A 24,009-nucleotide genomic window follows, 5' to 3' on the forward strand; every position below is an offset into this window, starting at 1 on the left:
CATGGAAGGCTACAGGGGGGCTGGGAGGAGAAAGGAGAGGCTAGTGTTGCAGATTTAGGGGGCCATGCAGCAGCCCTGCACCCTGGCTCTGGCTTGGAGACTGGGTTGGAGCTCCTCATTCACTCCTCATTCCGCCAGCACGGAGCCCAAACACTCCCAAGCCAACAGCATTGGGGCTAGGTGCTTTATACAGGTGGATGGTTGATTTGCACTGCTGGCCGCATGGTATGTCAGTTCTCACATCCATGGTACAGGTGTACAATGAATCATCCCACCCCCACTAGATCACCCTCCATGGAAACTTCCTCCTCTAGGCAACTCTCTTGCCCTGGAGGTTTCCATGATAAGGCTGTCTAGGTTTGTCTCTCTTGTCCTTTATCATATTGCATGTGGCTTCCTGGGAAGATAACAGCACGCTACCTAGGAACAAAATCCAGTCGCTTCATTGCCATCCTGAAAGGCGCCTGGCTTTTTATTTTCCCCGTCTCTGAGAAAGCTCATTCAGGCGCCAAGTGGAAGAAATAATTAGATCAGAACGGAACAATAACTCACGGGTGGGTGATTTCTAACTAGAGCACATGCAGAAAATACCATAGCCAGCCCAGCACTGGGGTTGAAATAAAGCACTCGTTTCAGTGGTTGGGGACTATGTGGACAAATCAGATGGGATGACTATTAAAGAGCCCTCAGAAACCTCTCCAGATTGGCTCTTGCTGTGACCCTGACATCCCCATGCAGGCCTTTCCCCCCATATCCTCTCACCATGACTATAGCACCTCCCTGTTCAGTGGCTGCCTCAGATTCCATCGCTGTATATTCTGGCATGCCCAGCGTGCTGCTGCCCCCCCATCTCACATTTAGAAGACAGGCGACCATGCCTCCCGAGCCTCACATCACTTCACACTCTCCATGGAGTTGCCCCCTGCCCTTCTCCCCTTCTTTGGGCTCGATTCACTCCTCAATGGCAGAAAGTCTGCCTGAGTCAGAGCCATCATTGCACAAGTCTCCTGCAGTCCCCAGTGGGTCTGTCTACACAGCAATTAAAAACCTGCAGCTGGCCCATGTCAGCTATCTTGGGCTTGTGAGGCTCAGGCTAAGGGGCAGTGTAGACATTGGGGCTCGAACTGGAGCCTGGGCTCTAGGACCCTGCGAGGTGGGAGGGACCCAAAGCCCGGGCTGCAACCCAAGCCGGAACATCTACACCACGATTGAACAGCCCCTTAAGCCCGAGCCAGCTGGCATGGGCTAGCCGCAGGTTTTTCAATTCCAGTGTAGACAGACCTCGTGAGACCTGGATCCAGCTTGTGCCAGCCAGGCCATTTGGAAGACAGGTTGAGTCAGCAACTTACCCAGGAAGCCTCTGCCTGCAACGTTTTTTTTTTGAGCCCTGGGCTGAATTAAAAGCTGATCCTAGTGGTGCCCCTGGGAGAGGACTCTCCCTAACACAACTGCCCCTGTGGGTATAACGGAGTGCAGATTGCTCCCTGTTGTTCTTTCCAAGGTGAATTTAGCTCTGGTCCATCTATCTCTTCCCCCGGCTCCTCTTCTGTGTCTAGGGTGACCAGACAGCAAGTGTGAAAAATCGGGACGGGGTGAGGGCCCCATCTACTACCAGTCCTGCTGCCTCTCAAGATATATTGTCTTGTTTTTGGCCTTGTGCTTCCCACGGGTAAATGAAGTGGGTGTGTGGTCATGTCTTGTCATTACTTACTGAGGCGTTTCAGGAGTTCTGACGCTTCTACACAGCACAAAGGATGTGCTCAACGGAGCTGAACTAACGAGTTGATTCTCTTTCCCCTCAGGCGTAGTTTGGCAGGAAACCAAGAGTGGCATAACGAGAGTTTGGGTTTTTAAACTTCTTCTGGGCCCAGAAATGAGCCTGCGGCAAGGAGGACTATATGACCTGTCCGTGCCTAGGGCAGCCCACCTAAAAATGCCAAGGTCAGGGCAGGCTGCAAAAGGAGAGCAGATTCCCCCAGCACTGGTGGGTGACACTGAAATTAGACTCCCCAACCAGTTACAAACAATGCTTCTGATTCCCCACACTGATTATCAAGAAGTTGAAACAAAAATACGCAGCACCCTTTACTGCATTTCAGTCTCTGGCTTCCGGTCAACAGCTAGGTCCAATAAAGGGATAAGTTATTTAAAACTCCATTCCTTTTAACAAAATGTTCTCCTGACCGCAAAGGGTCAGTAACATTGCCAGGTCAATATAAGTTTGGATCTTACCCAAAATACCATGCTGCTGGCCAATCCTTTAGTAACTAAAACTAAAGGTTTATTATAAAAGGAAAGAAACATATGATAAGAGGTGTTAAATTGGTCAAAGCAATCAGATACATACCAATGACTGTAAAGTTCATGTATATCAGATTCTTAGCAGAATTGTGGAGGTTGCAGGCTTGTTACAGTCCCTTTGGTGTACATCTAGTACCGGTTGGGTCTCAGTCCTTTGTTTCACAGCTTCAGTTGCAGATGAGTTGATCCAGAGGTAGGAAGCAGGAATGAAGACAACATGGGATGGAGCACTGCCTTTTATGTCCCGTTGCCATGCGTCTTGTGGAAATTCACAGGAACAAGATGGAGTCCAGGGTCACCTGGGCAAGTCCTGGTGACTCATAAAGTGTAGCCCTTGGGTTCTTTTCCTGGGTTCATTGTACCTTTGAGTTCCCTTAATGGGCCATTAAACAGGCTCATTGCTGCTGCCATCCTGTCTGGGGTGTCACCCAGAAGCACAGCACAAATTGAAATACAGATACATCAAACATATTCATAACTTACAATACAAATATTGCATGTCCCCATAAACAATATCATTGTACTTAGCAAATGATAACCTTTCTAATGGTGCCTGACATGGCCTATCCTGTAGGAATTGTTGTAATTTTGCAATATTGATACTGAATAATATTCTAAAAGGTCTCCCTAGTCAGCCTGAAATGCCCATCCTGGCCAGTTCTGTGATTGAAAAGGCAGCATCACAGAGGTAAAGTACCAATGAGGTGGAGAGAGACTAACTAATAGCAACACATAGCTTTTATATACAGTAAATGCAGGAAAGGTTGGTCCAGAAACTGCATGGGAGAAGGGTCTTGTGCTAGTGAGGCGAAGTTCACCCCTGTGGAGAGTGCCAGCCTGATGCAGCCTGTTTGAAGGCTTGAATTAGATGTAAGTGGTGCATAGACCTCTGTGCAGGGATGAATTTCACTTGCAGGGTCTACATGGTATGAAAGGGCAGAGAGGAGGAGGAGGCTAACGTACTGCAGGGGGCAGGGAAGGTGTAAAGGGAGGGAAGGTCTGTGGAGTGTCTTTAAAAAAAGAGGATAGTTTTCAGCTGGTTCCTGAAATGAATGCAGAGAGATGAAAGGATCACCAGATCTTCTGGTCTGACCTCCTGTATACCCACAGGCCATCACCACCACCGAGCCCCCACAAACTCACTCCGATAACCAAAATTAGACCAAAGCATCACACCCCTGAGGAGACTGAGCTAATTTATGCCATAGGCAAAGAATAGGAGGGGCTGGGGTGCACCAATGCCCCAGGCGTCTGCAATGGCAGGACATGAAGTGAGATCTCCCCAGATGAGGACTGGCGCTGTCTATTCCTGCCATATGTTGCCTGGTAATTGGCACCCTCCTGCTGGCAGCTTTTGTGCAGTCTTTGAGTGCCAGAGAATCTGTTCCAAAGTAAACAGATTGTTTGTGCTGTCTTAAGGAAAAAAAAAAAAAAACTTGGCTCCTTTCTCAGGTTCCAGTGGCAAATTTCAGTTCAAGCCAGACTTTGCAATGAGGCCAGCGAAATCTTTTGCAGCTTGACTGAGCGATATGTCAGGCTGCTCTCTGCTGAGACACGGTGCAGTTCATCGTCACCCACACAGAGAGCATAATGTGCTTTGGAAACCGCTTGATTGCTTTAAAAAGATCCCTGGTTTATTACAGCCCTGTCATTTAAGAACAGCATGGCTGTGGCCTCTGTCAGTACAGTACACGGAAATATAGAAGAAGGATTGTTCAGTGGTTAGGGCATTAGCTGAGGCCTTAGGAAACCCGGGTTCAATTCTTCGCTCCACCACAATCTTCCTGCGTGACCATGGGCAAGGCACTTAGCCCCTTAGTTCCACAGCTGTAAAATGGGGAGATGAGCACTGCCCTGCCTCAGACAGGTGTTGAGAGAATAAATACATTAAAGATTGTGGGTGCTCAGCAATGGGGGGGGGGGGCATATAAGTACATAAGAGAGAGAGAATCTTGCAAAAGAAGGGGGGAATGCATGTCATACAAAACCAAAGTGAGGATAGCGGTTATTCTGGGATTCCCTCTTTCCTTGGGAAAAGAAGTAAAGTGCCGTGCAACATGGGTAGGATTTTCCAAACCCTCAGCACTGATCTAAACACACAGACTGAAGTCAGTGGTACATCTCCTGCTGTGCTCACTGGGGGCAGAGGTGGGCCATTGCTAAGTGCTTTTGACAATCCCAACCCCCTTGAGTAGAAAAGTAACAAGCCACAGAGCGTGCTACTAAAATTCATGCATTGTACGGCCAGAAGGGACCATTCTGATCACGTAGCCTGCCCTCCAGCAGAAAACAGGCCAGAGAATTTCACTCAATGGTTCCAGGCTTCAGAGAGAAGTTATGAACCAAAGCATCACTTTTAAAAAGATGTCCAGGCTTGGTTTTAAGTGATGGAGACCCTGCCACATTCCTAAGTGAAGAGTTCCAGTGGTTCATTATCCTCACTGCTAAATGTCTGCACCTTGTTTCTAGTCTAAATATATCTAGCGTCAGCTTCTGATCGTAAAGAGGCCTCTAGTATCAGAAATCTCTTCCCGCTGTCAGCACTTGTAGACCGTGGTCAGGTCATCCAGGACCTTCTCTTGGGTTGTGATAAGCCATGTAAGACAAAAATTGAATGTCTTGGGCCAGCTCCTCAGCTGGTGCAAATTGGCATTGCCATATTACAATATGCTGATCTACAGCAGCCGGGGATCGAGCACCTAATCTTTGTGTTTAGCTTATAAAAAGTCTGTCTCTGAGCGGTGCTAAAAACCCAGAAGTCTCCTTGCGTTTGGTGGGTGCACAGAATATCTTCAATGTGGGCCCTGAACATTGTCCAAGATACTGACCAATGCATAATGAGCAGGTGGAATACTTCAGTCAGATGCATGCTGTCACTTGTTGGTATATAGCACTTTTCAACCATAGCGCTCAGGTGGTTTACAAAGCTGGGTAAGTTTCTTTATCCACCTTTTGCAGATGAGGAAATGAGGTGGAAGGAGGTTAAGTGACTTGCCCAAGGTCACACAGCGAGGCAGTAACAGAGCCAGGAGTAGATCCCAGCTGGCCTGACTCCCAGTTTTGTTCTGTGGCCACTGGGCCATGTTAGATTTTAAAAAGCGTTGGATCATTTTATGGCCTTTAATAGGACTCGTAGTTATGTCTGGTAATTTAACGTGGGTCACACTGCATGTTTCAGGGAGTGTGCTGATTATCTGGGGCATTCAGACGGGAATGTTTTCTTAGCGTCGGTTTCTGTAGCTGGGCGGGAGGGTGGTTGCCATTCTTTGAAACCTCAGGAATTGGCCACTGCAGGAAGCGGGGTACAACCTTGATGGACTGATGGCCTCGTCCATTAACTGGATTCCTTTGGATAACAATCAGTGAAGCTCAAATGGGCCCTGCTCCAGCCGAGCATCCATCTTCGATTTATTACAGATCAGGCCAGATTCTGCTCTGACTTACACCATTTTTGCCGCAACTCCTTTTGCAGCAACTAAAGGGGAAGATCCTCGTGAAGGGAAAGAAGTTGAACAGGCTGAAGGACACCGTAGGGGTGAACAGGAATAGTAACTCAGAGGCCGAAGATGTCTCCGATGAGGATGAAGCAGCCGAAATGGAAGATGAGTCTGTGAAGAAGGAGGTAGAGCTGAAGAGGACAGTAAGTCAATGCTCTGACCAGATCTCTGAATGGGGGGAATTATGTGGTGAGGGAAAAGGCATAAGATAGATCTGGCTGTCCAGGCTGCAGAAGGTCTTGAAATGTTATATTAGCACTTTATTCCATTGCACCTTTCATAGGACTATGAAAACTAGACCCTTCTACACAGGACTTTGAACATAGTTTAGGTCCAACAAACCCACTTTCTAATATGGTATCAGGTCCTCAGCTGGTATGAATTAGGCCTGGTCTACACTGCTGTGCTGGATCAACATGAGATATGCTACTTACATAAACTACCTAGTGTATCTCACGTCGACGTACTTACATCTACGCAGCGCGGCGTCTTCACAGCGCTATGTCAGCTATGTCCCTTTGACACTGCCTTCTGCCTTTCCGGGAGGTGCACTAAGTGAGTTAACTGGAGAGTGCTCTCCCATCAACTAAGCTGGGGCTACGCAGGCCCACTCAATCGATGCCGCTGCATCAAAGCCCGCCACCGCGGCAGTGTAGACAGTCCCCTCAGTGTCGCTCCAATGGTGCTCTGCAGATTTATGTCAAGGGCATGGTTTGAGCTATTCAGCCTAGGCAGAGCCAAACTTTGAGAATCTTTGTCCTTTCCTAGATTCAAACATAGCTTTGGACAGCTCTGCCCTTAGACGCCTGCACATAACTCATTGAAGCACCTACGTGCAGAATTTGGCTCTTTAGCTTAGACCACGGATCTTACCCAGCCTCTGGGTGTGTGTGAATGTCCCTGTGCACCATGGGCCAGATTCACTATGGGTGTAAAACAGCGTCACTGCACTGAAGTCAGTGTTGGTGAACACGCTCTCTGCATCTGGCCCATCATAGTACATGCTGCCCCTGGTTTCCAAAGGTTTATATTTCCTGCCTGATCTGGAATCAAGCAGTTGTTTCATTGGACATTTCATTTCTGAGACACAATTTAAAAGTCTGAGTGCTGGGGTCGAGGGCTGTTGTCACGAGTGCAAACAAAACGTGTTTGGGCCCGTGCTGCAGAGAGCCGTGTGCAGGGCTTTCCACTGGCACAATGGGACCGTCCATCATGCTGTGACACCGTGCAACAATGACACTGGGCCGGCAAAGCAGCTGCGGCATGAAACCCAGCGAGAGCTCACACGCACAGCCTGCGAACCGGAAGAGTGAGCTGGGTAACAGCATGCAAATGGGTGCCCCACCAATCCCACAGCCATCCTGAGGCTTTTGCTAACTGGAGTGGGGTTTGCCTAGACCAGAGGTGCAACCAGGAACCAGCCTGTTAATGTGGTCAGCATTTAAAGCAAACTGTCCTGGGAGAGGAGGGGAAGCTGGGTACAGCTCAGCTGCAGGAAAAGTTCTGGGTGCTAAAACCCGGGGGGGTCTGTCTGTGAGTCTTCACTGCAAAGGAGATAGGAGTGAGCCCTGGTGTCCTGTCCCAGTGATCACTGGGGTGTGTATGCTGTGCGGGTCTGGGGGTGGGTGGGTGTAAGAAAGGCCAAATCTATTGCTTTCTTGTCTCCAGAGCACCAAATTAAAGCTGGCCAAGGAGTTATCGGACATCGTCATTTACTGCAAGAGCGTCCACTTCCAGGGCTTTGACAACACCCGGGCCTTCTATGAGATGTCATCCCTCAGTGAGAGCAAAGCTCAGAAACTGGCGCAAGAGTCTGGTACGTGCCTCCGGCCTTGTCAATAGGCTTTGCAAAGCCCCTCCTTGTCAGTCCCCGCCTCCATGAACCCACACATTCAGTGCTTGCTTCCTTTTCTAGTCTGTCCGTGCGCAGCTTCGCTTTTAAAGGGAAGCCACCCACAAAAAGAGAGTCCTCTCCTACCTGATTGGTAGCACCTTAGAGTATAAGAACCACTTAGCTCTGCCTCTCTAAATATAAATGGCAACTTCCCTCTCTCCCTCCCACCCTAACCATTAAGTATTTGTGCTGCTTTCAGTGCTGCCTCCTGGATCGCTTGATCTTTTGTAAATCCACAACTGGCTCCATGAAGGCATTTTACACGTCTTAAGCATGGCAGTAAAAATCTCAAATAGAGATTGTAATGTGCTGAATTTTGTATGTGCAAGTGTGTGTGTGTGTGTGTGTGTATGTACACCACTGCACTCTGCTGGACAGAATTATTTCAGATATGCCTTACAGCTGGGTTTCATAGACCCTACACTGCATGCACCCATCGCAGAGTTCATTTAGGTGAAGCAGAAAGGGCCTGTTCCTTTAGAGGAGGAGTCTCTTGGTTCTATCTCTTTGTCACTGCGAAGTACTGAGCATCCAGGATAGTGGCCATTGGATGCAACACAGTAACACCCAAGAAGCTTCAGGGTGGCCACAGATTTATTATAATAATCTTCTTGTACTGAACTATAGAACGTCCTGCTCCATTAATTTCCCTTGAGCACAGTGCAGGAGCAGAAATGGTATCTTAATGGCATATGCTGTTCAAGCTGTTTTGATTGGACACATAGGTCACATAATCATTTGTGTTGCCTGATTGGTGGGGTTTAACGGTCAGACTCAAGATTCTTGTGTGAACAGCTGGCTTTCCATGAATGTTCTGCATTATTTGCTTAACATTAACTGTTTCAGTCAACAAGCCCGCCAGTAAACTTATCTGCTATAGTAGTGGCAAGGCAGAAACACAACAGGGATCTCAACACAGTCTAAGCAAATTCATTGAAGAATTCTAATATTTGCTCTGCTCTGGTTACCAGCAGCGGTGCCTCAGGATGGGAACTGTCTGCAAAGTTAACTGCAGGTTTGTGTGGGGGGGTTCAGGTTACTTGGGCCTGGTCTATACTAGAGTTAGGTCGCCATAAGCCGTAAGCCATATGATGTCAGCCTAATTATGTCTACACTACGACCTTGCTCCCACCAATGTAAGTCCCTACTACACTGACATCATAACTCGGCCTCCTTACGTTGGTGTAGTTAGGGTGATGCAGTGTCCTTGTAGACACAGTGTTACTTACATGGCTGTTGCTCTTGTCAATTTCACAGCTCCCATACTGCTCACAGACCAGCTAGAGCTGTGAAATTGACAAGAAAGGCTGGTGAGCCCTGTGCTGTGAATCCTGCACCAGGCTCAGAGCTCGGACTGTCACCCCGCGGCTGGTACCCGGGCTACCACCCGGGCTCTCAGTTCCCTGCTTCCTGGGAAGTGGGGAGCGCTGCACCAAACTGAGAGCCCGGGGTTTTTAGTCCTCCCCACGCTGCCCCTCTTAAGTCGGTGAAAGGACGTACACCACTGTCAGAAGGAGGGTAGTGTGGACATGAAAAACCGCAGTAATCACTGCGGTGGCTGTGTGTGTCGACCTAACTTAAGTCAACGTAAGTTTGCAGTGTAGACATGCCCTTTAGTGAATGAGTGTGCACTTTGGCAGGATCACCACCATATTAGTGATGAAGCGTAGATGAGGAGGCACCCAAACGGAATGGTCTCTTTGACCATGCATGTCACCCAAAGAAGCAGTGGAAGTGATTTAGTGACAATGTGTCTAATGAAGGGCAGGACGTTGTGACAGACTATACCCCTGGGTTCACACCTTGTACACCAGTGCAATGGTGGTACAAGGCATGCCTGATGAGGCATCATTTAAGAACTCATCATTTGCTGGCCAGTATTGTGTGGCAACATTGTGATGAGACGCTATAAGGTTTCCCTGTATGAAGTTATTAACACATGTTCCAAACAGCTCCGCCCAGGCTGAAGTCAGGTCATGTCCTACACCAAGGAAGGAAGGTGTGCTTGCCTTAATTTGCATTTAAGCAGTAAATAGAGTTATCAAACAGGGAGGGCCAACAAAGGCAGTTCAAAGAGGTGAAAAAAACCCAGCAGGGAATATCCTTCCACGCAGTCTCTTTGTTTCCTGGATCTCAGCTGGAAATGTTTTTCAAGACAGAGACTGAAACTATAAAAAGGAGGGATGAACACCTTAAGAGACCCTCTCTCTCTCTCTCTTTATCTTACCATCGCATTTAGTGCACCTGAAGGGATAAAGACAGCAGCTCTTGGCCTCTGGGGGAGGGGTCCTGACCTAAAGAGTTTGGTCAGTAAGACTGGTGAAAGCATGTGGTGAGAAAACTTTGCTTTTAATCTAATATAGTATGTTAGGGTTCTCAAATTGGCTGACAGCCAGAACCCTGCAGAAGTGGGTGGCCGGAGAGCAGCGGCTGCTGACTGGGTGCTCTGAAGGCAGTGCCGCCCCCCCGCAGCAGCGCAGAAGTAAGGGTGGCATGACATTGGGGGGGGGGAAGGGGGGGAATGGTATGACATGGGGGAGGGGTCGTCACTTTTTTGGCGGATCATCGCAGCGTGAAATATTTTCAAAGGAGGTCCTAGAAAAAGAAGTTTGAGAACCCCTCACCAGCAAGCGTTTTATCTTTATTTTTCTGGTAACCATTTCTGATCTTTATGCCTCATTACTTGCACTCACTTAAAATCTCTCTCTTTGTAGTTAATAAACTTCTTTTATTGTTTTATCTAATCCAGTATGTTCTTCTTCATTGGTTTGATTTGCAACAATCAGTTGCAGTCCAGTGGGTTCAAACTGAAGTGCCTGGATAACTCCATTTAGGGTAACAAGTTGTGTGCATATTATTCCCATTAAAGGAATAATGGACTCAGTATATTTGTACTGTCCAGGAGAGGGCTGGGCTGTACAGGACATACGTTCCTGGGGGAAAATCCAGGACACAGGGATCTATAGAGGTCATATGGCAGCATAACCACGGCTGGTAAGAGCCCAGGTGTGACTGGTTGGTCGCAGCACACACAGACATAGCTGGGAGTGATTGACATGGTGCAGGCTGTTTGTGAGTAGTCCAGGTTGAAGGCTACAGCAGCCAGGCAGTGTAAAGGGCAGCCCAGGTTACGGGGCAGGAATGACACAGCCACTCATTAGTCTGGATTGTACAATGGTATGTCACAGAAGTGTTACATGCGAAGTTAAAACACAGGCCAGGTAGACGAGCTGCATATCATTAAAAAGAGAGAGAAACAGCACAAATCACTCAAACGGGAGTTTGTTTCTTTTCCCCTAGGAACCAGTTTTATGCATCACAACATCAGGCATTTGAGCCGGAGCTATCCTGCTGGCTGGAGGACGGATTCTTCCAACTATAACCCAGTTGACTTGTGGAACGTCGGCTGTCAGATCGGTAAGTGCAACTTAAAGCTACCAGGTTGCAAACCAGACGCAGGTCAATCAAGACTTAAATGTTAGTATCTGATTTATCTGTATGTGGTCTCAGTCCTTGAAGAGATGCTGAGCACTAAATGGAGACTGATCAACCCTCTGACCTAGCACACTGATTGGGAAGATGATTTACAGACCTTTCTATGGGGCTCATCACTACTGTTAACAGAGCATGTCACACACGCTAATGAATGTTTGCTCACAAATACTATACTAATTATACTATAATGTGCTAAGCTATGCTATGCAGGTTCTTATGCTGTGCTTATCACTGTAGTATTGGAGCATCTTCTAGCAGTACATTAAACACCATGACTAACATCAAGGGTGACCAGATGACCCGATTTCTTAGGGACAATCCCAACATTCAGGACTTTTTCTTATATAGACACCTACTACCTCTCACCCGATATCCCAATTTTTCACACTTGCTAGCTGGTCACCCTACTGATATCTGTCATGAGTTGTTTGTTCTCTGTGGGATCATGAACTCTTGTTATCCCCATTTAATAAAAGGGGGAACTGAGAAACATAAGACACTTGCCCAAACTCATGCTGAATACCCGTGTGTAAGCAGGAATGAACCTAGACCTCCTAATTCCAAGTGGTGTGCTGTAATTACAAGGCTCCATACGTCCTCATTTTCTGCAGCTGCTTCTTGCATTCAGAGTGTAACGTATGCAGTGTCATTGCGCATGTTCCATGCCTGACCACTTGAGCAGTATTTTTCAACGACAGGTCTGTGGACCGGCGCCAGTCCCTGAGATCTCCCAGACCCTGACACAATTTAGGAAGTCAGTAAGCCAGTTCCTGGTATCAAAAACGTTGAGAGGGCATCAATATGTAGCAAGATCCCTAGCAGTGGAGCAGTAAAGTGTGGCAGAGTAAGAAGCAACAGCAGCTGAATAAGCAATCAGGTTACTTAGCTCTCTGTGTCTTACCTGGCAAGTTCCTGGGTCCAATCATAACAGATCGAACACAAAGTCGTAATCTTTTTAAATTCCTGGAACACTGAAACTTCAAATGTTTCAAAAATGTATTTGTGAAAACAAGGGATCCAGGAAGCTACTCATGAAATAAAGTATTTTTGCCCATTCCACACCACCATGGGAAGAAAAATGGTCCCATGGTTAGAGGAGGAGCTTCAGAGTCTGGCATTCTGGGTTCTCTTCCTGACTGCTGCTGTGACCTTGGAGAATTCACTGAGACCAGCATTGTTAAACTTGGGTGCAGAAAATTAGACACCTAGATCCATATTTGGGCACCCAAGTAAGTGGGCAGATTTTCAGAGGTGCTGACCACCCACAGCTCTCTCTAAAACCAATGTAGTGCATTTATTTATGTTTTATTTATCTGTGAAAAAATAGAGGAGTGAATAAGAGGATAATTTGTATCTTTAATTTTTGTAGGGCACTTAGGACTCAGTGGTCCGAGTGGAAAACCAGCTGAACATGAACTCCCACTACAGTGTGGTGGCTAGGAGGGTTAATACAATCCTCCTCGGATGCTTCAGCAGAGGAACACTGAGTAGAAGTAGGGAAGTGGTATTACCTCTGTATGCGGCATTTGTGAGACCACTACTGGAAACAGTTCTGCTGAACGCACTTTTAAAAAAGATGTTGATACACAGGAAAGGAGGCTCAGAAAAAAGCCAAGAATGATTTGAGGTCTGGAAAACACGCCTCATAGTGAGAGACTAAAGAAGCACAGTCCATTTAGTCTAGCCAAGAAAAGGTTAAGATTTGATCAGGCTCAGATCCTCAAAGTTATGCAGGTACCTAAATACCTTTGAAGATCTGGGTCCCAGTACCTATATGGAGATTTCTGAAAACAGAGGACTTTTTAATATAGCAGACAAAGGCATAAAAAACTCCAAAGGCTGGAAACTGAAGCTGGATAAATTCAGACTGGAAGAAAAGTGCAGTTTCTAGTGAGGTTAATAAGCCATTGGAACAACGTGCCTAGATTGTGGTCGATTCTTCATCACTTGACATCTTTACATCAGTACTGAATGTCTTTCTAAAAGATACACTCCAGTTCAACCAGACGTTATAGGCTTGGTTCAGGACTCACTGGGTGAAATTCTCTAGCTTGTGTTATCCTGGAGGTCAGAGTAGATGGTCTGGATGGTCCCTTTTGGCTTTAAAATCTAAGAAATCCTCCGGTGAAACGTGTTGTAGGAAGCAAAGGTTATCACTCTTGGGCTGCAGATCACGAAGACAAATCTTTGTATGCATGAAGGTAGCTGTATCATGTGAAAAAATCACTATAAAACCACGTGTGTTGGCTTATAGAAAGGTGAATTTTACTTTCTTGTTCCAGTTGCCTTGAATTTCCAGACGCCAGGCCCAGAAATGGATGTTTATCAGGGTCGATTCCAGGACAATGGGTTTTCTGGGTATGTCCTAAAGCCAAACTTCCTTCGGGATGAGCAATCCAAATTCAATCCAAAATCCATCACAGAAGGAGCCTGGTGGACGCGGAAGAAACTCCTGATTAAAGTAAGAATTGGAATAGGAAAATTGTAACAGCAACACCAACTCCATGTGCTTCTGTAGATCTAAATTCAGCCACCTCTACCCACACTGAGCAGTACTTTCATGGCCCTGATTCACAAAGATTGAAACCCCTGCTTAAATCCAGCTGTACTCATCAAAGTAGTTAATCACATGCATAAATCCCATTGACTTCAGTCTGAATCAACACTTTCTAAATCAGACTACTCACACAGTCTGGCAAAGACTTGTGCATGTGTTTAACTTGATGCACCGTCAATGGGATTATTCAATGTTCATAAAGTTAAGGATTTATGTAAATCTTAGTAGGATCGAGGCCTATGGTGCTATAAGCTCTTTGGGGCAGGGACTGTCTTGTTGTTCTGTGTTTGAACAGCACCTAGCACAATGGGATCCTGAGCCATGACTGCAGCGCCTAACTCTACCATAATTCAAATAATAAATGAGAGCAATAATAATGGGTTAGGGTGGCAGAGCCCAGCTCACAGAAAGCCCTCTTTTTTCATGACTTCACCTTCTTGGGTTAGTATAAAATGTATGAAAAGGGTAAAACAAGGGTGATCAAAGCTCATCTTTCATTTTTTACTATTATTATAGTAACAAGCATTTATTCGGCAAATATCCCATTGTTCCAAGGAATAAATCAACCAGCTAGGGTCCATTAGGAATTCCTTCTCCCTGACCCTTACCTTCCCAGTTGACCAAGAACATTGTGGTCTTTTCACATCTTCCCCTGAAGCATCAGGTGATGGAGTCAGGATGCAGGTTTTGAGAGCCCCGTGGTCTGACTGGGTATGGCAGATCCTATGTTCCCGAAGGATATTGCCTTGAGAAAAGAGATGACAGTTTTGCAAATCAAGTCTCATCCCGAACTTGTGCTGCTGACCTCTGTGCTTCCCCTGCAGATCGTCTCCGGCCAGCAACTGCCCAAGGTGAACAAAAGCAAAAACTCCATCGTCGATCCGAGGGTGACGGTCGAGATCCATGGGGTCCTGCGAGACAACAGCAAGAAACAAACCAAAGTCATTGAAAACAACGGTAAGGGGGATTTCTGCATCTCAGCCCCGCTTCACGCACCACCAGGACATCCCATGGCCATGCTGCCATGGTTTCACACTCTACACAAGTAATGTAATATAACTCGCATCCTAACCGGCTTTCCTGTGATGACACCCGCCAAAGTGCAGCTAATCTTGGCCTCCCCTAACTCATCCTGATGTGCCCACCGGCAGGTACAATAGCTCATGGTACAGGGCAGCAGACACAGATCTGGGCCTGCTGCCATGCCTAAGCTCCTGCTTATGGACCATGGGTCAGATCCTGAGCTCATTAGCACCGGTGCAAATCTGGGATAACTCCATGGATTCATTTCCACTGGGCTCAGGCCCCACAAGCCTTTCAGAAGGAAAGAAATTTCCTCTGGAGGGATGGGCATACCCTTTGCCAAGGAAGCTGCCGTGGGGCTTGCTCTCAAAGCTGGAGAGGATTCGTGAGAGGTCACAGTTGTATGCGTCTGCACTAGCGGTGTCACCCTTCTTTCTTGCTCTTTGACTTGCCTGCTGGGATCTGTCCACAGAGGGGCCCCTCTGTACACGCGTCTGGTGGGAATGATGTCACCCACTGCATGGGCCATGTAGACAGAACCACCCTCCTGGTAGCTCAGGGCCTACACACTTTGATGAGACAGGGCGGGGAAACTTTGTACCTGTTCTGTGGCTAAATAGAGGACTTAATTCCCCAAGCAAGTCCAACTGGCACCTTTCACTGGTGCCAAATTCACACACGTCATAGATATTGAGGAGGAAGTCTGAAAGGCTTTGTGGCTATGGGCTTTGACTCTGGGGAGCTGGGTTCAATTCCTACTCTGCCACAGACTTCCTCTGTGACCTCAGGCAAGTCACTTATTCTCTCCTACATGCAGTTCCCCATCTGCAAAATGGAGATGATCAGACTTCCCTCCTCTCAGGCTGTTGTGAGGATAGATCATTAGTAACTGTGAGGCTTTCTGGTGCTGCCATGATGAGGGCCTTATAAATGCCTAGAGAGAAAAATAATGTAGATTCTGCTCTTGCGAGACTGATCCAGGCAGTAAATAGCTGACAAATCAGCATTCACATTACTCGCAGAGACAGGAGAATATGCCGCTCCCAGCACACACACAGATTACATTATTGTGTAGAATCAAAGCCAAGTGCATGTAAACACCATGCATATTTCCTCCGGCGCTAACACTGTTTCCCTTTTCCTCCTTTCCTTCCACTCTGGTTTAAACTTCAGCTAGTAAACATGGCCCCCTTCCAAAAGCTCTCGTCTGTTTCCTTTCAGTCACATGCTTCTGGAGTTAGAACCATGTCAATAACTTCCTCACCTGATTCTGCACATGCATCTAAAATCACAAGGGCCAGACCTACAGAGCTGCTGGGCACCGACCGCTCCCACTGACATCAGGCAGGAATGTGTACAGAAAGAGGGACTTTTAAGTGACTGTTGCAAAATGGCATAGGAATTCCAAATTTGTAATGGTCAGTATTTGAGTTGGAAACCTGAAACGAGTTACATTCATCAAGGGCTCTGTCCTGCAAGGCCCTGAGACCCAGATCCAAAAAGGTATTTAGGCATCTAACGCCCATTGGTACCTAAATACCTCTGAGGAACTGAGCTTCCACTGAAGGCAGTGGGATATTATGACCCCACAGGAGTGCCTATCACCATGCAGGAACAAGTCCCAGATCAGGGAACAGATTCAATGGGAGCTGGGAGGAAGGGTTTCTGAGTATTAGGCTATTACCAGGTAGGAGCCAGAGGGTCCAATGTTGAGCTATTGCTATAAACAAGCAAAATCCCGCAGTGACAAGAGCACAGTCTTGGGGCTAATGTCAAATCAGCGCTGGAACGGTCAGTGACTGTCTTGGCTTCCCACAAAATCTAGATGGATGGAGCGCCGTAGATTAGACATTAATTGTTAGGGCTGCTCTGCCTTGTGACCTCAAGGAAACGACTCTCCATAAACAAGCTGTGAAGAGGTTTACGTTTAACCCTGTCATTGTGGTGCCCAACCAGAACATCACAGGGAGTGGTTCTTCGATCGAAGAGCTGTGGAGCCAGGCTGAGCTTTCTGGAGCAGACATACATCTGTTGCCGGTCCTCCCCCACCCCATCTGGGAAGGAGATGCATTACGTCTCTGTGCGGACTGTTGGGTGAAATCAGTGCTTCCTTTTGTGTTCGTATAGGACTCACCAGCTTAGTATTTAAGGGGGGAGTTTTCAAGGGTGGACAAGGCTCTCAATTCCCATTGAGAGGCAATAGGAGGTGGGAATTGTGTCTTCGAAAATCTCCTCGTAGAGCATGTCACTTATTTATTTACGTCTATTTTACACTGAGGTCAGCTCACGGTTTTGCTGCGACCGTGTAGTGTTTTCTGTAAAGTCCCAGCTCCTGGAGTTAGGTGATTACACGAGATTCTCAACTTTCATTAATAAAGAGTACGTTTCTGAGCCCTCGCAGTCGCAGCGGGAAGCTTGGAAAGATGATCTGAGTGTACCCTAAAGTCTCAACCCAGGAAGCAAAGAAAAAGCACCCCCGACTCTATGATGTTTAAAAACGCTCACGGTTTTTAAGCCAAACATGATATTTTGGATCCTGATTCATGCCCAACACTGATCCTCGTTCAGGAATGAAGGGCTTAGGACGTGTGTTTGTGTAACTTAAATGTCCAATTGGTCTTTGTCTGATGGGCATCAGACTGAAAATGGACTAACCACAAATGTTCCCCTTGTGAACAGTATTCCTAGCAAGTCATTGTGTCTCTGCTGCTGACAGGATGATTTGCAGTGCACTCAGCTCCTATGTTTTTCAGTGGACACTCAGGGCTCTTCAGGTTTGAGTCCATTGTTGGCTTAGCTAGAGCAGGCTTCACCCAGAACCACTGCCCTCCGAACAATCTGTATGGAGTTCCACTGAGTTCTGATCTTGTGTGTTTTTTGGGAGTGGCTTATTTATGCCATGATGTTCTGAAATCCAATTAGCCTGGTTCTTGCCTTGTCAGCTGCTCAGTTTTGATTTTGTGGTTCTGATCTTCTGCTGACAAGATCTTCATCAACAGGAGAAATGAGGCTGAACCAAACCCTAGACCTGAATATCCCCAAAGCCCGTCAGCGCCCAAATCTAGTGTTTGGGTTCCGGCTTCCGCAATACGGACAGGATAAATGAATGTCAAAGAGATCAGAGCTTTGCTTCAGATTAGCACCCCAGAGTTTGGATGCTTCTCAGAAACGCAGAACTGCTTAGCGCTTCTCGTCCAGAGATCTCAAAGTGCTTTACACAGACGTCAGTATCACCTTGTTACAGATGTGGAAACTGAGGCCCAGAGGGGTTAAGGGCTGGATTGTGCCTTTTGGCTTGGCCCTGACATAGGGCTGCATCCTGCCAGGAGGCAGCTGTACCGCTGAGGTGCTCTGCTCCCCTTGAGCTTTGGGGGTACAGCAATGAGCTGCTGATCCAAACCAGCAGCACATTATGACGTCCCCTGCACCAGCCCAGCTGTGCTGATCAGAGCTTTATGGGTGGGACCAAAGCTCACTCCATTCGCCATCTACTTGCTCCTGGGGCTGCGTAGCCAAAGTCTGAATAGCAGACGCCAGGGTGTTCTTACTTCCCCTTATTCCACAGCACAGATGTGTTGCCCAAGTCAGAAAGCAGCCTAAGCGATTTCAGGTCAGACAGTGAGTCAGTATCGCAGCTGGGAAGGAAGCGACTGACTCTCAACCTGGTGCCCTATGCAATTGGCCACTATCTCATCTCCAGCTTACCCAGAACATTAGAGCTGAGCAGATTGGGCTGGAGCTCTCATACAATCGCTCACCAGATTTCCAGCCATGGCTGCTTTTGCTCAGGCTGCAAATATGGCCAGAGCAGCCTGTGTTCTTTGTTCCGGCATTTCCTGGGTGGAAGCAGAGGCCGGATTCAAACAAATGGTAACATTCACAGCCTCTGACCCAAACATTGTGGAACCTGCCCTAAGGTCTGATTTGAGTTTGATGCTGGGAATGATCAGGAATCCAAAAGAGGGAGTGGCTCGTGTGTTCCTCAGAACTAGGTTCTCCAGTCCTGTGAGGATGTAGGAGAAACCCCAGAGGTACCACCTTTGGCTACAGACCCACTCTTCAGAACTGGAGCTTGTTCCAGCTCTCTGGGTCAGTTTTCAACTCCAGATCCAGCTCTCAGTTCACATATTGACCAGCCCATCCGCAGGGCTACATTTATGGCAAGGCTCTGTGAAGAGCTGCTGATTTTTAGTCCAAGTCTGTTTTATCACTGGAGAGTGAGGATGACTGCGACCCCTTCGCGCTGTGCTATGTCTTCTACCTATCTGGTGAATGAAACTTCAGTAGCTCTTTTTGTTAAAGTGGGTGTAATGAAGAAAAGCGGCAGCAGATCTCAGCCAGTGTCACCACTGACAAAGTGCAGAGAAGAAATCCTGATTCACAAACTATAAAACAGTCGCACTGGGACCTAACTGCAGAGCCGGACCTGTTGAATTCTCCCTGGTACTCAGTGCTGCTTTCCTCAACAGTTGTACTTCTTCCAGGTAACCATAGACCTCTCCCCATATGGGACAGCTGCTTTGCTGAAATCAGCAGCAATTTGCATCTAAACCACCCGCTACATCACTGGAGAAGTATCCTGCTTCTGAACAGCGGCACTGTGAACCACAGTTTGTGCTTGGTCAGATAGCTGTGCCCTGTACTAAAATACAGGTAGGCAGGGAATTCTGGATGAAACAGGGATTGTTTCTCTTTCCCCTTAAGATTTAGCTATTGATTTCCTGGGATCGATTTTGGAGTACGCTGTGCAGCTCTGCATCCTGCAGATCTTTACCCACCTTGGTAACCTAATTGACATCAACAGTCCACAGGAGTCAATGTTGTTTATTCCCAGTTGGGAATCTACAGCCTCTGAGTCAGTTCACCATGGAGGGGCTTCTGTAGAGTCCCAAGGGGATAAGGACAATACCCCACAACCAGGAGAGAGCCACTGGGTCTTAAGGCTGCAGAAGGGACTCTGTGAGCCAAAGTATGGTTAGACATGCCAGGGTAGAGTGAAAACTTTTGTTTCAGTCAAATTATTTTGTGGTTCACATTGTTCCAATAAGTGCATAGATTCCTAGGGTGAAATCTGGGCTTCACTGAAGTCAGTGGCAAAATGCCCATTGGTTTCTGTGGGACCGAGATGTCATGCATGGACTTTAAGGCCAGAACGGACCATTTGTGACCATCTGATCTGACCTCCTGCATAACACGGGCCAGAGAATTTCACCCAGTGATTCCTGCATCAAGCCTAATAACCCGTGGCTGAGCCTATCTCCTAGCAAGCTATCCCATCGTAATTTAAACTTTGCACGTCTGTTTTTATTTTTCTTCTCCCTTGCTCAGGGTTTAACCCAAAGTGGGATGAAGAATTTGGATTTGACATTGATGTCCCTGACCTCGCTCTGGTCCGTTTTGTGGTGGAAGACTTCGACGTATCAACCAAAAATGACTTTATTGGACAGTACACCATCCCTTTTACCAGTCTAAAGCAAGGTAAGGAGCTTTGTCTGTAGCAGCCCATGGGCAGAGCAAACCACACCGCCTCAGCCCTTTAAAAACAGGCAGTGCCCTAGACCAGCTAACAGCCTGGATGTTCCCACACCACCAAGTGTTACCCTGAAACCACTTGCCTGTTCACTAGCTGCATCTGTTGTTCCCTGGGTCTTTATTTGTTAGTATTGAGGTAGCCTGACCTCCAGAGACTTCCACACCGGCCTTAAAGGCCCAGTATAACCCATTACATTGACCACTGTGGACAGGTGTTGTTGTTTGGAAACCAGAGTAATAGACTGTTAGAAAGATGCTGGGAAAACACACCCAGTGGTTTCACTCGCATGTCTGCAGCAGGAAACAGGATGTGGTTTGAGCATATTCTAATATAAGGCAGCTTCACTTCAGCATGCGATCGGCCTGTCTTGAGTTTCACATCTAGCCGTCCTGGAAAGGCCAGGTGCTACTGGAAGCAGTGGTGTTAATTAAGGAGGCAGTGCGCTTCCCTCGGGGTCAGTACCGAGCCAGTGTCTTGGGGAGCACGCTGACTCTATTCATGCAATTTTTGCAGGCACAAAATGAAACCAATGGCCTGAACGTTTATGGCCATGGGTGAACTGCTGTAAGCATAGTGGGATCAGACCCAGTTTCCTGGTCAGATTTTAACTCTGCCCATCGTATTCTTACCAACTTAATAACCAGAGTAATTAGGGTTGGATAAATAGGGATCTTGAAAAAAAATCAGCTTATGTTGTTTATAGAGTAATATCTATAGGGAAGCAGTGATTAGGGCAGGGAGGCAGTAGTAGGATTCCTGGTTCCTAGTCCTGGCTTTCCCATTGCCTGTCTGACACTGGGCAGATCACTTAAACCTATTGTATTCAATGAACGTCTAATGTTCAGGGCTTTGAGATCCTCAGACGGAAGGAGCTGTAGAAATGTGTAAGGTATAACTGTGGAACAACAACATATCACTGAATTGTGTCATAATACAGTGCATTATTGTGCTTGTTATATACTGCCCTTACTTAAAGGTCAGGGAAGGGGAGGATTCAGGTGTAGGAAATGGAAGTGACATGGGGCAGTCACTCTTTAGCATTGCAATACAAAGAAATGCCCCTAGGCGGCGTATGAAAAATAAGCTGATCTCTCACGTCTTTACATCCAGTCCATGTTGTTGCATGTGAAACATACAGAGTAGCAAACCCGTCAACACTTGACACTAAATGCTTGTGTCTGTGTATTTTTCTTCGAGTGCTTGCTGATGTCCATTCCAAGCAGGTGTGCATGCCGCATGCATGATCAGCGGAAGGTTTTTCCCCCAGCGGCACCCATCGGGTCGGTTCAGGGGCGCCCTCGTGGCACCGAATATAGGGCCCTGCCACCCCGCCACCCCTTCAGTTCCTTCTTACCGCCAGTGACGGTTGTCGGACCTTCCTCGCCTTGCGTTCGCAAGCATTCTTCTAGATTAGTGGTTCCTGTTAGTTTAAATCAAGTTAAAAATGGTTGTGATTAGAGTTGTGGTTTAGAGGTAGCTAGGGGAGCTCATCCCCATTCATGGTATTTCTCTTCCTGGGGCATGCTGGGAGCCCAAGATTTTAAGCCCTGCTGTGCTTGCCATAAACCTATGCCCAAGGGCGACCTGCACGACTCCTATTTGAGATGCTTAAGGGAGTCGCACGAAATCAACCGGTGCAAGATCTGTATTGGGTTTCGCCCCAGGAGCAGAAAAGAAAGGAGCACCAGGCTCAAGCAGATCCTGATGGAGGCGGCTCTACGACCACAGGCCCTGGCCCCGGCTCCTAGCGCTTTGGTGCGCAGTGCCCCAGCGTCGATTCGAGACCCGGTGCCGAAGAAGAGCTCAGCCCTGAGGGAATCCTGGCACTGCTCGCCGGCACACAAAGCAGCGTGGCACTGATCTCATTCACTGGTGCCACGCAAGGAGCAAAGGACAGGTCGAGGCCATTCTCCTACGGTGCACACAGCGGGAAAGGATGCTTCCATACCGCGCCCCCAGTCGCACCAGCCCAAGGAGCTCCCAGGGCAGTCTACACCACTCCTGCAGGAGTCCACGAGTCCAGCACGCAAGGACTCTCCGGCAAGGGATAGCGAGTTGGAGGAGCTGGACCTCCCCTCCACGCCAGACACCTTTGAGGCAGCAAGTGACTTGATCACCATGACGGCCCATCAGTCCCCGGCTTCAGCAAGAGCCAACCAAAGACCTCCGGCATTGCACGTGGTGGTGCCATCAAGAGGCAAGCCAGCAATGATGCGGCACCGGTCGCCTTCACTGCGGCACCGGTCCCTGACACATCAGGGTCAGTCACCCTCGTCCCGGCACCGGTCGCCTGAACTGTGGCGCCGGTCACCGTCGCTGAGACTTTACTCGGCTTCACCGCGGCACCAGGCTGTTTCACCGCGGTACCATTCACCGGCAGATCAGCACTGCCTACCGCCACCCCAGCACTGATCACCTGAGTACCGGCACCATTCGCCATCGCCTTGGCACCAGTCCTCTGAACACAGGCACCAATCCTCCGCGCACCGCTCCCTGGTGCCATGACACAGCGCTACGGCACCGCTGTGGTCGCCCAGGGGGGAATCTATGGTCCTCGGACTTGGATGCGGGGTCGTCTCCACCCAAGCGCAGCAGACGCAGGTCAGGGAGGTGCTGCCTTGCAGAGGACAAGGGGCAGGGTTCAATGGCCGGTTCAATGGCAACTGCCCCAGCAGTGGCCCTTCTGGACCCCATGGGTGTACCGTCAGGCCCAGGGAACGCACTCGAGAGGCCCTTACTTGGTCGTGTCGGAGACACAGATGTCCCATGCCTCAGAGCGCAGAGCCCCTCCCAGGACTGGGGTCCGTGATTGCAGGGAGAAGGAGCCTGCGGCGTTGGCCAGTGAACAGCATGGTGCCAGGGAAGGCGCCGGCACCAAGGAGCACCCTGAAGAGGCTGAGGAGGAACCAGATAGGGAGGATCCAGACCAGGAGACACTGGAGTCTGGCATCGGGCCGAGAGCCTCGTCCTCCTCTTCCCCAGATGAAGTGGTGGCGGGCTTGTCGTCCACACATGTCCCAATGGGCAACAGAGCCCATCAGCAGCTTCTGAGACAGATGGCTCAGGACTTGGGGTAGCAAGTGGAGGAGGTTAAAGAGTCAGTGGACCCGATGGTGGATATCCTGACTCCAGAAGGGCCCTCAAGAGTAGCCTTGCTGCTCATTAAGACAATTCAGGCCACAACAAAGACCTTGCGGCAGACTCCCGCCTCAATTCCCCCAACGACGAGGGGCACAGAGAGGAAATATTTCGTACCCTCCAAGGGCTCGCTGGTGGTTTCGGCAGTGAATGAGAAAGAAAGGCAAGGGCAGCAGGGCCCAACGCCCAAGTCCAAGGAGCCCAAAAGACTGGACCTGTTCAGAAGAAAGGTTTACTCCACAGGGGGCTCCGGCTGTGGATCGCCAACCAGCAGGCAAGCCTCAGCAGGTCTAACTTCAACTCATGGGAGGTGATGTTGAAGTTTAAGGACCTTCTCCCACCTGACTCCCAAGTCCCAATACGGGGCTATGATTGATGAGGTTAGTCCTGCTTTGAGCAGGGGGTTGGACTAGATGACCTCCTGAGGTCCCTTCCAACTCTAATATTCTATGATTCTATGATTCTATAAGGCGGTGGCCCGGCCGTCGCTGCAGGCTGCGCTCTATGCAGCGGACTCGGCGACACGCACCATGGTGTCGGGGTTAGGGATGAGGCGTAGCTCCCGGTTACA

At 48.4% G+C, this 24,009-nt stretch overlaps 1 protein-coding gene across 2 annotated transcripts in view; it reads left to right on the forward strand.

Moving 5' to 3' along the window:
- The window catches only part of PLCD1 (phospholipase C delta 1), an 84,456-nt gene that overhangs the window by 55,667 nt on the left and 4,780 nt on the right, over nucleotides 1–24,009 (forward strand). For both annotated transcript variants that reach the window (XM_067530505.1, XM_067530504.1), the window contains exons 9-14: nucleotides 5,774–5,941; nucleotides 7,467–7,614; nucleotides 10,993–11,109; nucleotides 13,470–13,648; nucleotides 14,569–14,701; nucleotides 20,096–20,245. In XM_067530505.1, coding sequence (XP_067386606.1) covers nucleotides 5,774–5,941; nucleotides 7,467–7,614; nucleotides 10,993–11,109; nucleotides 13,470–13,648; nucleotides 14,569–14,701; nucleotides 20,096–20,245 — 895 coding nt within the window. The remainder of the gene's footprint in view (nucleotides 1–5,773; nucleotides 5,942–7,466; nucleotides 7,615–10,992; nucleotides 11,110–13,469; nucleotides 13,649–14,568; nucleotides 14,702–20,095; nucleotides 20,246–24,009) is intronic.

This window comes from Emydura macquarii, unplaced genomic scaffold, assembly GCF_026122565.2.
Source record: "Emydura macquarii macquarii isolate MOO-44397 ecotype Brisbane River unplaced genomic scaffold, CSIRO-AGI_Emac_v2 contig_3080, whole genome shotgun sequence".
Lineage (NCBI taxonomy): Eukaryota > Metazoa > Chordata > Testudines > Chelidae > Emydura > Emydura macquarii.